A 13539-nucleotide genomic window follows, 5' to 3' on the forward strand; every position below is an offset into this window, starting at 1 on the left:
TTTTTAGAATGAGCATTCTAAACTTTTCGGGGCATTTGCAGTGGGTACACTAGTTGTATTTAGCTGTTTCTCAACAGCTTTTAGCCCTTTTTTAAGAGACTGACCTTGGTAAAGTCTGTGAACATATTTTGGTAAATCTGGTCAAATCCAGTAATTTTTTTGGCAATAATTCATCTATTAAAAATGCAATAATAGCCAATACAGAGGTAATTATCAGAGTTACCCAAAGTGATTTTTGACAGTAATGATCCTGAACATGAACTCTGGTAATTCACAATATTGAGGGTGTTTTTGTAAATCAGTGAAGATTTGGAATGTTTTTCAGCTTTATTCGTGTTATATAGAGAATAATATTTCAAATAATAATTTCATAGCAATTTTGCAGCCTGATAGTGACTTTGATTAAAGCGAGCACCTTAACCACTATGTAAAATAGCTGCGCTCAGCTGCATTCGTGGTTGTGGTGCTTTTACCTCATCTCATCTCACTGACAGGGACGAACATGAAATTATTTGTCACTTGAACACAAAGGAGCTTGCTTCTTTCTCAATGGCTTGCCATCTAAAATACAAATTATATGCCAGAACTTGCCAGAGTTTAGATGAGCAGATAATTGAACAGAAATGCAATAAACACATGTCTCAGCATTCCCCTGTGTACAGTCACAATACCCCTCACCGCCTGGTTAATTTGTGCCTGCTTAATGCCTCTGCAGGCTTTTCATTTTCATTGGGCTCAGGCTGTTGCAAACACACACTTACAATTAAATGCATTTCATGTTCAGATATGAATGATCACTCTGTCTTCAGTTTAATGACTGCCAGTCTCTCCACAGATCTTGATTCCATTTGAAAACAGAACCACCGAGGCGATGTACAATAAGTACAGCTTATCTCGACTGCAGAGAACGGTGCCACAGGTAGGGGTTTTATTCATTAATATTGAAAACGATATTATTTTGTTAAAATAACATTAAAGATAAGGAAAAAAGGACTGTACAACTATGGCCAAAAGTTTTACATCACCTAGAATTTTAGGATTGAAACAAAACTTTAAAACAATATATATGAACATAATTTAGATATTTTATTTGACATTATGTAATCAAAGAAAATACAAAATGATATCGCAAAAGTCTACGGGAAGCCATAATAGTAGTACAGTATTTCATGTTAGATTTTGAAATGTCACATTTTAGAATTGCTGTCAGTATATGAAAAACTACATAGCGGTATGCAATTCAATATGTTCACATAACATTATTCACCAGGTTTCATTTGACTTTATGAAGCAAAATTTGTAAATTCTATAGGGTGGTGCAAAACTTTTGTCCATAGCTGTACTATTTGGAAAGAAATGTAACAAAGGAACATTTTGAAATACAACTTTTTTAAAAAATGTGTTTTGTATGCTGAAAATATATAGATTATTTTTTTCTCCTGGTGCACCGACTAATAATTGAACACTAATTCTGTATGCGTGTGTTATTTTTGAAAATACTAAAATAAATTTATCAATTCAATGGCAAACGATTTTGCTTTCTTTTTAGTTTGACTGGCTGGGGTACATCAAAGCAGTGACAGACACCAAACTGTATCCAGAACTGAAATCTCTAAATGCATCAGAGCACGTGATTGTACGAGCCCCCCAGTACTTCAAGGACCTCTTCAAGCTTCTAGAGACAACGGAGAAGAGGCAAGAACTTCACTGAAATACTGTGTTGCTCACTGGAACATTTACAGTAACACTTTACATTGTGGGTCTAATTACTGTGTACGGTGTGCACTTACACATCATTGCAATGTTATTATGCATAGTTACATGGTACTTCATGTGTAAATCATTTTGCACGATATATGTAAGTACACAGTTGTATCAGAAAAGGGTCAGGGTTAGGATTATATTGTACAAACAGATTTACACGTTAAGTACATTGTAATTCTGTGTAAGTACACATGTATTTACTCAGTAACTACTATGTAAATACACAGTAATTGGAGACACTTTATGTAAAGTGTTACCGAATGTCCTTCTCTTGTTTTGCGAGCTGACTAGTAAAATCCAAGGTGCTTGAAAGAAGGTCCCTATGTCTCCTGAGTAGTCATGTGACACTGTGACCTTTCACCTCTGCTGGTCTCACCTGCTCTCTGGTCTTGTACAGAAGCAGGCGGGGCCAGTAGACTTTACAGTTCCAATTTGAAGAAGGCTGATTAATACGGTGGCTCATTAAGGAAATATTCGTGATGTGACAGTTTGAAATGTCAAGTTCCTGAGATCATTTCATGCATCTTGTGATCTTGACAGAACACACTTCTGTGCAATTGATTTCCACCGTTCTTAATGAGTCAGCCTAGATTCAGGTGCAGTAAGAACAGCCCGTAGCATCTTGTGAGAGTTTCGTTGACAGTAGTACCTTGTGTTATACAGTGTGGCTGTTACTGCGTTAACGTTTTAACTGAAGTACAGCTATTTAATCAGTCATTTAGGTTACAGTACTGCACAGGTATGTTCCCTGTTTTGTTTTCACTTGAATACAAAGCACCAATCCAGATTATTAGTGATTCTGAATCCTTGTAGTTATCAGTGTGCTATGTAAAGGGCAGTGCTAATGTAATCACAAGTTAACAAATGTAAAACGCTGTACTGGGTTTTACAACACACTTATCTTGACGAGCTTTTTATTTCAGCCTGTAAAAATGTATAACCTTAACCTTATAACTGTCAAAGCTACTTTCCTTAGCTATTGCTCATTTGGGCTAATCGGACAGTGGGACAATGCTTTTATAACAAACTGTTATTAGCACAATTAGTTCCAGAATGAAACAAAAACACCATTTAGAGAAGTCATTCATTTAATAACAAAATTGAAAGTATTTACTAGCTATTATGTTTACTTTCTTATAATAATTTGGCATTCATCAATTCATCAGTATGCATAAAGGGTTAAGAACATAAGAACATAAGAAAGTTTACAAACAAGAGGAGGCCATTCAGCCCATCTTGCTCGTTTGGTTGTTTTATCAGCCCATCTTGCTTGTTTGATTGGTTAATCAGCCCATCTTGCTTGTTTGATTGGTTAATCAGCCCATCTTGCTCGTTTGATTGGTTAATCAACAGCTTTAAACACTTACTAGCAGCATTAAGTAAAGATAAAGTGTAAATAATTAGTGATTTTGATTAAAGGACTAGGAGAATATCTAGTTCAATGGGGCAGCAGTGTGGAGTAGTGGTTAGGGCTCTGGACTCTTGACCGGAAGGTCGTGGGTTCAATCCCAGGTGGGGGACACTGCTGCTGTACCCTTGAGCAAGGTACTTTACCTAGATTGCTCCAGTAAAAAACCCAACTGTATAAGTGGGTAATTGTATGTAAAAATAATGTTATATCTTGTAACAATTGTAAGTCGCCCTGGATAAGGGCGTCTGCTAAGAAATAAATAATAATAATAATATGCAGTACAGTGAATTAGATCAAGGTGTAACTTCAGAATTGTTAGATTCAGATCTGTTGCAGGCTTGGTTTGACTGTGTTTTGCATGCCCCCCTCGCTCCAGGACGATCGCTAACTACCTCGTCTGGTCGCTCGTTTACACCCGGATGAGCAGCCTCAGCCGCCGCTTCCTCTACAGGTTTCAGGATTTTTCACGGGTGAGTCACAGTGGTGTTTATGGAAGCGGTGAATCAGTGAAAACAATCCACTGTCTGCACCGCAAGCTGTGGCTTCATTGAACGCACTGATTCATTACTTTGAGTTGCAGATCCCACTTACAACAGCACTAATTCAACTGAGATTCATTCAGAGCATTATTTACAATACTAACAAGATCAAAAACACAAAACCCCACTATTTACATGAAGGTTATACATTACAAATCTCAAGGTGTTCTAACACTCCTGTGTGTGTGCGTGTGTGCGTGTATTGAAATCCCGTATTAGCACCAGCTTGGTTCATGTGTTCAGAAGGGTATTTGTAATTGTAAAGGGCGTTGCTGATGTTCTGTCCTGCACTGTATTCAGGTGACTACTGGCACCACCTCCTTGACTCCCCGCTGGGATAAGTGTGTGAACTATGTTGAGAACACCCTGGCCTACGCCTCGGGGAGGATGTTTGTGGACCAGCACTTCCAGGAGGATAAGAAACACATGGTGGGTGGGGCCCATTTCAACAGTGCGCTGATCTGGGTCTAACTTAGAAGTGAATTTAGACAGAGGGTTTGATAAGAAGACATTAGCAATGTGTGAAATGCACAGCATGTGGGAGAAGTTTTATTATTATTATTATTATTATTATTATTATTATTCAGAGATTCTAACTAGCTGCTGCTCTGTTCTTCAGATGGAGGAGCTGATTGAAGGAATCCGATGGGCTTTTATAGACATGCTGGACAAGGAGAATGACTGGATGGATGAAGAAACGAAAAGCAAAGCAAAAGACAAGGTCAAATTATTATTATTATAAATAAATAAATGCATGCATGCATACATACATACATAGATGCATAAATTGTGTAAGTAACTACTATGTAAATACACAGTAATTATAGACACTTCATTTATAGCGTTACCCTATGTATTTTATACAAAATGATAAAGAGGTACACATGTTTTCATTCCATGCATACGGATTGCATGACCGGAAGGAGTTCCCAGTCTGTGTAGATTCAGCAGGAATTAAAGAGGCTGTTTTCAGCTGCACGCGTATCCACAGGTCTCCGTCACAAGATCTTTTCCAATCTGTTCATCTGTGCTCGGGTGGATTTAGCTGCTGAGTGCAATGTACAGGGACGTCGGCTTCTTTAATAACCTGTACGCTGTGCAGGCAGTGTGAAGAGACGGGGTGAATACAAAAGAAATTGTGTTTTAACCTGCTGCCCCTGTCTGCCATTTACTGGTACTGAGTGGAGCCCGGGCGGCAGCGCAGTAGAGAAATGTACCGGAGCGAGACCAAAAACCAGCTGTCATTTACTGTTTTTTTAAACTAGAGAGAGAGAGAGAGAGAGAGAGAGAGAGAGATACAGGTAGAGAGAGTGAGAGTGAGAGAGCGAGAGAGAGAGTGATCAAGGTAGAGAGAGAGAGATACAGGTAGAGAGAGTGATAGAGAGAGAGAGAGTGAGACAGAGATATACAGAGATAGAGAGAGAGATACAGGTAGAGAGAGTGAGAGTGAGAGAGGGCGAGAGAGAGTGATACAGGTAGAGAGAGAGAGAGATACAGGTAGAGAGAGTGAGAGAGGGAGACAGATGGAGAGAAAACCCAGACTGAGAGCATACTAAAACACTAACAGCAGCTCAATGTAAAATCGCTTGAGGGGTCTGCCTCCTTTGAAGAAAGCCCCTGAGGAGACAGCAGCAACTAATTAGCTAGGTTCGATTTATGGGATGCTTCTTGGGTGAAATGTGTCAGGAACTCGTTAAAGACTTTCAACTATAAATGAACCAAGTGCCAAGAGAGACATTGTGAACTCCCTGCGATGATGCCTTTAATGAGTTTAGCGATCTCCGAACCCAATGGTGCGTCTCAGAGCTGTACGTAATCTACTCTGCTGTACATGCAGTAGACCTGGGCACACAGTGGGGTTCTGATGTAACAGGGCAGAGGCTGGGCACAAACTGGCAAGCATCTTAACCACTGTACAAAAAGAGCCAGGCTTTAACATGGATGTGCAAGAATCCAGAACCAGATAAACGGACCCTACCGAATGTATCATCTTGTTAATGTAAACCCTCCTTTAGAATAATGCAATGGAACTGAAACTAGGTTACAGTTACAGCTCTCCCTATGGCCTGTGGTTGTTGTCCTAGAATCTTGTAGATGATTGTTTCATACCTCTACCAGCCTGGTTTCATTGCTCTGCTCTGCTTTTTCCACAGTAGCAGAGCAATATAATTAAACGCCCCCCCCCCCCCCCCCCGTGTAATTGAGTAATCTCAATAGCATTATCTAATTTCTTTCCATGGGCCCTGGGGAGGACAGCTACCCCCCACACACACACCTCCTAGCTGCTTATCAGATTCCTGATCACAAGAGCTACAAAAAGGACTCAAACTCTATTTTGGACACTGTAGGAAGGAAACCCATCAGAAATGTTTCTGAAATCCTATCATTAAACCACCTCCACCTCCTGGCTGCTCAATACCATTGTTAGCAGCTCTGGAAGAGCCAGCTCGATTCAAGGGCTGAGCCAGCTTTAAAACAAAAAGAGGTTTTACTTCCTCTAATTAACCCTCTCCGTCTCTGATTACCTCTCTGAAAATGCATGTGGTTTCCTTAGAAGGAAACTTAACATAAGGCACTTACCGGTGAAAGCCAGAGCTATTCTCTTTAAAGATTAAGCGACCCCACCTCTCCTCTGTAACTCAGCAGCTGTCTTTATAACTGGCACGCTAATCAAAATGCAAAACATACCGTTTTTTCTCTATTTTTTTGGTATTCCATACTTCTAACAATCATATTCAACTTTGGATGCATCAGATCAGGTTATTCACGAGGTGGTTATAAAATGCATCAACATAAAAGACAAATCTTTGTCAGAATCAAAGCTATAGCCCCTCTATGATGGCGTGTTGTTTTTGACATGATTCTAGTGTGCCGAGTTCACATCCAGACTGCATCTGTACATGAGGTTGCCTCCTCTCAACCTGATGATCGTTACAGTCTGTGTAGGAACAGGTTTTGAACAAATGTACCTCTTGGGTTATTTAGTTATTTATAATAATATTACTGAGCTAATCGTTACTGTTTTTTAATAGGCTCATGCAGTCCTTGGAAAAGTAGGATATCCTGATTTTATTATGAATGACACCTACGTGAATGAAGACATTAAACAGGTATGTGATTCCAGGCTTCTTGTTCCTTGCCCAGTAATTGTGTGAGATTTGCCTCTTACTGAGCCTGCAAGTATTTTTAAAACCCCAACCCAAATCGGAACCGTCTGAGAGAGGAGAGTTCTCTATGCTCTGTTGGAACTACAGGTGGGACGGTGTGTCTGATTGGTGCTTTTCTTTTTGCAGCTGAGTTTCTCTGAGAAGGATTACTTTGGGAATGTTCTGCAAACCCTTCGATTCAAAGCGCAGTCTGATTTTGGCTGGCTTCGCACAAAAGTCCCCAGGACACAGTAAGTATACAATGCAACACCCTTTTATTGACTCCTCTCTACAGGAGAGCCTTATAATTGCAAGCTATGAAGTCACTTTATTTACACATTGATCTATGCTATTGAGTTGAACTGCTTGCCCTATTAATATATTGTATTGTGGGAGAATACAAGAATAGATTTATTTTTTAAAGTCAAGCAGCGCAGGCTTGTTTATTTTGAACCTTGCAGGGATCTTATTTAATTAGTCGCTCCTCGATTGGTTTTAAAAAGTTTAAATACGTGCTAATAAGATAACAGGGTCGTGTAGATGACCTTAGAATGAAGTACTGGCTTGAAAACAGCGTTATTAGTGAGAACTCCTCACAGGGACTAGTCTATCCAATATCAGGTCAATGATGTTAATTGTAATAAACAAGGACTGTTTAATTTATCAATAGATCCTAATGGTAAAGCTACAGGCAAAGAGGGCATGACTGCTAACCAATGTGGCTCTGTCCCTAAGCTACAGTATGACAAATGATTGCTGCTAGAAGACAGGAAAAGTACCTTCACAATATTTGTAATGCCAGTCTGTTGGGGAAGGGGGAGGAGGTTGAGTAGGATTGCTTTCCACAGGACTCACAGCACATCCAGTTGCTGCACAAATATATATAAGAACATAAGAAGAACATAAGAAAGTTTACAAATGAGAGGAGGCCATTCGGCCCATCTTGCTCGTTTGGTTGTTAGTAGCTTATTGATCCCAGAATCTCATCAAGCAGCTTCTTGAAGGATCCCTGGGTGTCGGCTTCAACAACAATATTACAAAATCATGGAGGAAAGACAGCTGAAGAATTTGATTATTTAAGGAATAGAACCCTGATTAGTAAGCATTACCATGTACAGGCACCCTGTACTTTATTTTTATAATGTATAGTTAAATAATAATTAAACAGTACAGTTCATTTTAATGTAACGTCATTTCCCTTCTGTTACAAACCATCTGATCCGAGCCATCTGATACTGATCCGATACATAGACATTTCAGATGGCTGTATCATATCAATGTTAGGGTCCACTACTGGTTTATATTATAAAGTTTTACTGCATAGACTGCCATTGTCTGTGTGAAACTGGTAGACGATATTGACTTTCCCAATGTTGAGCTGAGGATTCCCTATGTATCCAGGGGGATTCCTCCAGACCACATTATTCAGATGGTGTGTGCAGCCTCCCAGTGGGGCTGATCAGGTGCAATGCTCTTCACTGAAGACACAATTAATACTGTGTTAGGCTCTGAGTTTTGACTGTTTCATCTGGGTGGCACCTGAGCCCAGAATAATATCCTGGTAACACACAAATTGTATACAAGGTAAATCCCCAGGCTTAGCAAAGGAATGGATCCATACTGCTGTGCTACAGCTTTACATAGCTAATGAGAAATGTAGAAGGGGGGAGTGAGAGAAGACTTACTAGAGCTAGTGCATTGCGCTTTATTTATCTCTGTTCGTTTGACAAAGCAGTAGCATTTCCACACTCCCCCAAGTCATTAAGATGTGGCGTCCACGCAGTAGCATTTCCACACTCCCCCAAGTCATTAAGATGTGGCGTCCGCACAGTAGCATTTCCACACTCCCCCAAGTCATTAATTTGCTGCTTTACACTATTGGTAGCACTTTAACAAACAAGCTCTGTGCCGCTGAAGAAACCCCAAGTTGCTATTTACCTCCCTGCCTAATTATGAAATATTCATCTTGCTGCAATAAATGATGTAAATGTACGCTGCAGTGTTGTAGTAGAGCACGAGTCTAACCCTCAGACAGCAGACAGGTGATGTGTAAGGGCTTGTGTTTGGAGGGCAATACGCAGTAGGCTCATCGTAAGATGTCTGAGATTTGTTGTGAAATCTCCAAGATCCTTTGGTCACATATAAATCTTGCAAAGACGGTGCACTTCTGTGAACTGCGGCCCCCCCCCCCCCTCGTCTGTGAGGGGGTTCATTCAGGTCTCAGCAAGAGCATTTCAAAGCATTTTCTTCACAGCCTGACTGAGCACTCAGAGTTGAAGAGGAAAGGACGACACAGAGGTCATTGCACTCACACACACGCATGCACGCACACACACACACACACACCCTTATAAACACTTTTATGCTTTGCACAATGTCCTTTCCCAAGCGTGACTTTGCTTTCAAAGCCGGTACAAACTGTACTGTGTGCCTGATGGAAATAATTGGCAGCTTTCCATTGTGGGTTCATTCAAAGACAATGGCGTTCAAAGAGACGATTGGCAGCAGATTGCAGTGGATACAACACACAGCCTCCAGAAAACGTGCATCACATTTTACTACTCCAGGTCCAAGGGTCTTGCATTGGCTGCCAGCTCTTTGATTTCAAAATGCAACTCATGGTGTTAGTCCTGTTGCTTTCTCCTTGTGAGCCTAAGCTGTAGTTTGAGATCAGCAAACACTGTCCAGTTTAGTGTTAGTCCCCAATATGCAGATAGAGTTCAGGTGCCAGTCACTTCTATTAACAATCAATGTGGTTTGTGAAGTGCCCTGTGATGCTTCTATTGTGCAGGAATGACGCCCTATACATATTGTTGGTATGGTACAGTATTGAGACTGGGAGCTGGATCCACAGCAATATCCATAGAGGCCTATTATTAAAGCAATTGCATTTGACTACTTATAATAACAATACAGAAGGATCAAGCAACCAAAGACTACTGTATCAACAACGTGATTGTATAGCAACATGTTTCTCCTGTGAACTGATTTCTAAAGTTCTGTCTCTCTTTCTCTTAACCCAGGTGGTTTACCAATCCCACCACTGTCAATGCTTTCTACAGCTCTTCGACCAATCAGATTAGTAAGTGCTTTTTAATACTGTCATTTTGCCATTTAAGAATGCTGTTCTTCAATGCTAATTGTGCTACAAGGTGTTATGGTTGATATGCTGTGTTTTCCCTTTTTCGTTAACTTGATAAATGCTCATTGGGTAAAGCTTATAAGAAACTACTGTAAGTAAACTTAACTTACATTTCTCACCCAAAATATTTAATAGGGAAACCTATGAAGTCAGCATGTGACTACCTACTGGTATTAATCATATGTTTAAATTTCCCTTTAATAAAATAAAAGCAAACATACAGTAACAATACTTTCATGTGTTTTTTGTTTTACCATACCTACAGCACTGTAGCTATGACTGACCATACTTTCACTATGGTATTACCATGCTTCACTACACTTTGCTATGCTTTTGTCATATCAAACCAAAAAGGATTCACAAGACATGCCTTAATGGTTTTGTTGAAAATCTAAGATGATCATTGAGCAAAACTAGTGCTATGAGCGGGAGACATTGTCTCAAAGTCTTTGTTCTGTGATCGGGAGACATTGTCTCAAAGTCTTTGTTCTGTGAGCGGGAGACATTGTCTCAAAGTCTTTGTTCTATGAGCGGGAGACATTGTCTCAAAGTCTTTGTTCTGTGAGCGGGAGACATTGTCTCAAAGTCTTTGTTCTGTGAGCGGGAGACATTGTCTCAAAGTCCTTGTTCTGTGAGCGGGAGACATTGTCTCAAAGTCTTTGTTCTGTGAGCGGGAGACATTGTCTCAAAGTCTTTGTTCTGGGAGCGGGAGACATTGTCTCAAAATCTTTGTTCTGTGAGCGGGAGACATTGTCTCAAAGTCTTTGTTCTGTGAGTCGATGCTGAATAATTCAAAGGGGTTCTGATCCAGTGTGGCCGTGCCGATGCTGAATAATTCAAAGGGGTTCTGATCCAGTGTGGCCGTGCCGATGCTGAATAATACAAAGGGGTTCTGATCCAGTGTGGCCATGCCGATGCTGAATAATACAAAGGGGTTCTGATTACCAGCGATTATCTGTCTTCCCTGCAGGGGGTCTGCCATGCTCTTTGATCAGTCTGAGATCAGTGGATATTGTTTTCTCGTCGGTGGTGGATTGATTCTTTTCATGGTGCTCTCAGTGCCTTTTCCCCTCTGCACAAGAATGCATTGACAGAATACCAAGAGGTATCAAGACACTGGCATCTCTTTCTGAGGTGCCCTCTGCCAATTGTGCAGAAAGTCATTACATCTCCAAAATGAATGTACTGTGGATAAGGAAATCCTATTAGAGTCCAAACATTTCAATATATTTATAAATAAAGGAAACATAAGCAGTGAAGATACCTATTATTATTATTATTATTATTATTATTATTATTATTATTATTATTATTATTATTATTATTATTATTATTATATGAATACATTGCGAATTAGGAAACCCCATATATGCCATTATATGCACTTATAAGTAAAGGATAAATAAGCAGTTCATGTATATCTCTTTCAATCTACAGCATTCCGACCCTTTGCCCATATGAGACGCCTTTTAATAAAAATATTGTCTATTCCTGGTTGTATATTCTCAGAAGCCCTGGGCTGCTTTATAAAGCTGCTGTAAGACTTCGTAACACTCTTTACATTGAGTGTCTCTAACTACACTGTAAGTACACTGTTGCTGCATGTGTAGTTACATCGTACATGCACAGCCTCTTGTGTTAATACAGTGTAATTACAAACGACGCTAGCAACTGGCAACCTTTTTCATTTTGTAACTGAGCATGATGTTGCATTGTGGCTGCGACCATATAGCCGTAACAACCATGTTATTACATTGCAATTCGTGTTGTTCGAGATACCAGTGTAAAGTGTTTTTCTTTATTATTCTGTTATCCTGTGAGTTGCTGTCTGAGTTCACTTCTGTTGTTGATGCCATTTACTCGTGATTCCTGCTCAAGTTAACGAACCCCGTTGCTTCATTAAGTTGATGTGGCCCTTTCTTACAGCCTGCTGTCTGACATAGATATTTTATACAGGATGAGAAACCTCCTCAGAGATCCCATGCCAGGGGCCTGGATAAACACTCCATTAGCCTATTAGCTGTAATGGGCAGAAATGTAAAATTAACAGACCGTTGCTGACCAGTTTTACTCACAAAGAAACTCAAACAGCTCGATTTCTCTGGGGCTCAGGATCTGTGTCTTTTTTTTTGTTCTTCTTCTTAGTGTTGTGTATTCCTAGGAGGCTGGCGTTTACTCGCTGAGAATGAATGAGGAAGCTGTCTGCTCCCGGTTCATATCGAGCGCTTCACTTGTAGCTGCAGCCCTTCACATACCTGCACTGTACCGCAGTGGTGCACACTCGAGCCTCTCTTAGTACATTCAGAATCAGGACCCTGTTCCAGCCAGGTCCGTAATTAGTTAAGTGCAATCAAGACCTGAACTGGATCAAGGCTGTGGACTGCTCCATTCAATAATACATGACATGGATGGAACAAGGTCCAGGACTGCAATGGCTTGAAAGAAGCCTGCATGGCCACTGAGGGTTCTGCCACAAACCATGTGCATACTTTGAAACAGCAGTGCCACAATCTTACTCCTTTATTCAATGTCTGCTATGTAGAGCTACAAACATATGCAAATAATAAACGTCACCAAAAAGTCCAGGTAGCTGATGAATAAGCGAGTGTGGTGGATATCTGTAACTAGAGTAGATGCATGAAGTGTACTTGGTGTGTTCTGGAATTGTATCCGCTCAGAAGACTGTTATCTGCTAGACTTGATGTGCACCCTGTTGTGAGTGCCTCAGAGCATTTCTCATGAACTCAGGGCAGGCATTTCTGCAGATGGTGAATTAGTCATTTGCTGCCTTACATTTCAATCACACTACCTCATTTATATCTGTGTATCTAGGAGATGAAAATCATTTAAAATCCCATGCATTTGCCCATGAAAACAAAAATCACCCCTCAATTATAATGAAGGAACCTTACATACTCCTACAGACTAATCCCTTAATTGAAGCTTAATGTATTCCACTTCCCTTAAATAAGTAAGGATTCCGTCTACTTAATAACCACCAAAACCCACAGAAAAGCCCTTACTTTTCACTTAAAATTTGAATTAGGACAATTGTAAAAATGAAGATACTTGTTTTATATATCATATTATTTATAGAGATATACACACACACACACACACACACACACACACACACACGCACACACACACAGTGCATTGTAGTGTGTATACCCCTTTCTCTTTGTGCCTACTATCAGTGTGACTCATCCTGAATCACAGGCTTTAGAGATTGCTTACTGATAGGCAGTGATGGACAGCATGGGCAGCGAGTGGCTGGTGTTTCGTTAATGGAATGATAGCTGGGCAGACAGGTGGGTGAAAGCACATTCCCAGTGACAGCACTGACTGAGTTCACTGCCTGTTCGGAAAGAGAAAAGCAGCTTGCATCGTCCTTGAATTATTTTTCCTATTAGAAAAATCCAGTAGTACTCATTCGTGGTTTACATTTGATTCCTTGTTAAATACCAGCCTGATACTCTTGCTGAACTTACTATAATACCAAGGTGATATTTGCAATTCCGTAAAGCTGTAAAAAAA

At 40.2% G+C, this 13539-nt stretch overlaps 1 protein-coding gene across 2 annotated transcripts in view; it reads left to right on the forward strand.

Moving 5' to 3' along the window:
* LOC117406660 (phosphate-regulating neutral endopeptidase PHEX-like) overlaps positions 1–13539 on the forward strand; it is a 35278-nt gene that overhangs the window by 12374 nt on the left and 9365 nt on the right. For both annotated transcript variants that reach the window (XM_059028076.1, XM_059028075.1), the window contains exons 8-15: positions 836–919; positions 1550–1695; positions 3552–3645; positions 4015–4143; positions 4334–4435; positions 6747–6824; positions 7008–7111; positions 9884–9942. In XM_059028076.1, coding sequence (XP_058884059.1) covers positions 836–919; positions 1550–1695; positions 3552–3645; positions 4015–4143; positions 4334–4435; positions 6747–6824; positions 7008–7111; positions 9884–9942 — 796 coding nt within the window. The remainder of the gene's footprint in view (positions 1–835; positions 920–1549; positions 1696–3551; positions 3646–4014; positions 4144–4333; positions 4436–6746; positions 6825–7007; positions 7112–9883; positions 9943–13539) is intronic.

The sequence above is a fragment of the Acipenser ruthenus genome, chromosome 8 (assembly GCF_902713425.1).
Source record: "Acipenser ruthenus chromosome 8, fAciRut3.2 maternal haplotype, whole genome shotgun sequence".
NCBI classification, from domain to species: Eukaryota; Metazoa; Chordata; class Actinopteri; order Acipenseriformes; family Acipenseridae; genus Acipenser; species Acipenser ruthenus.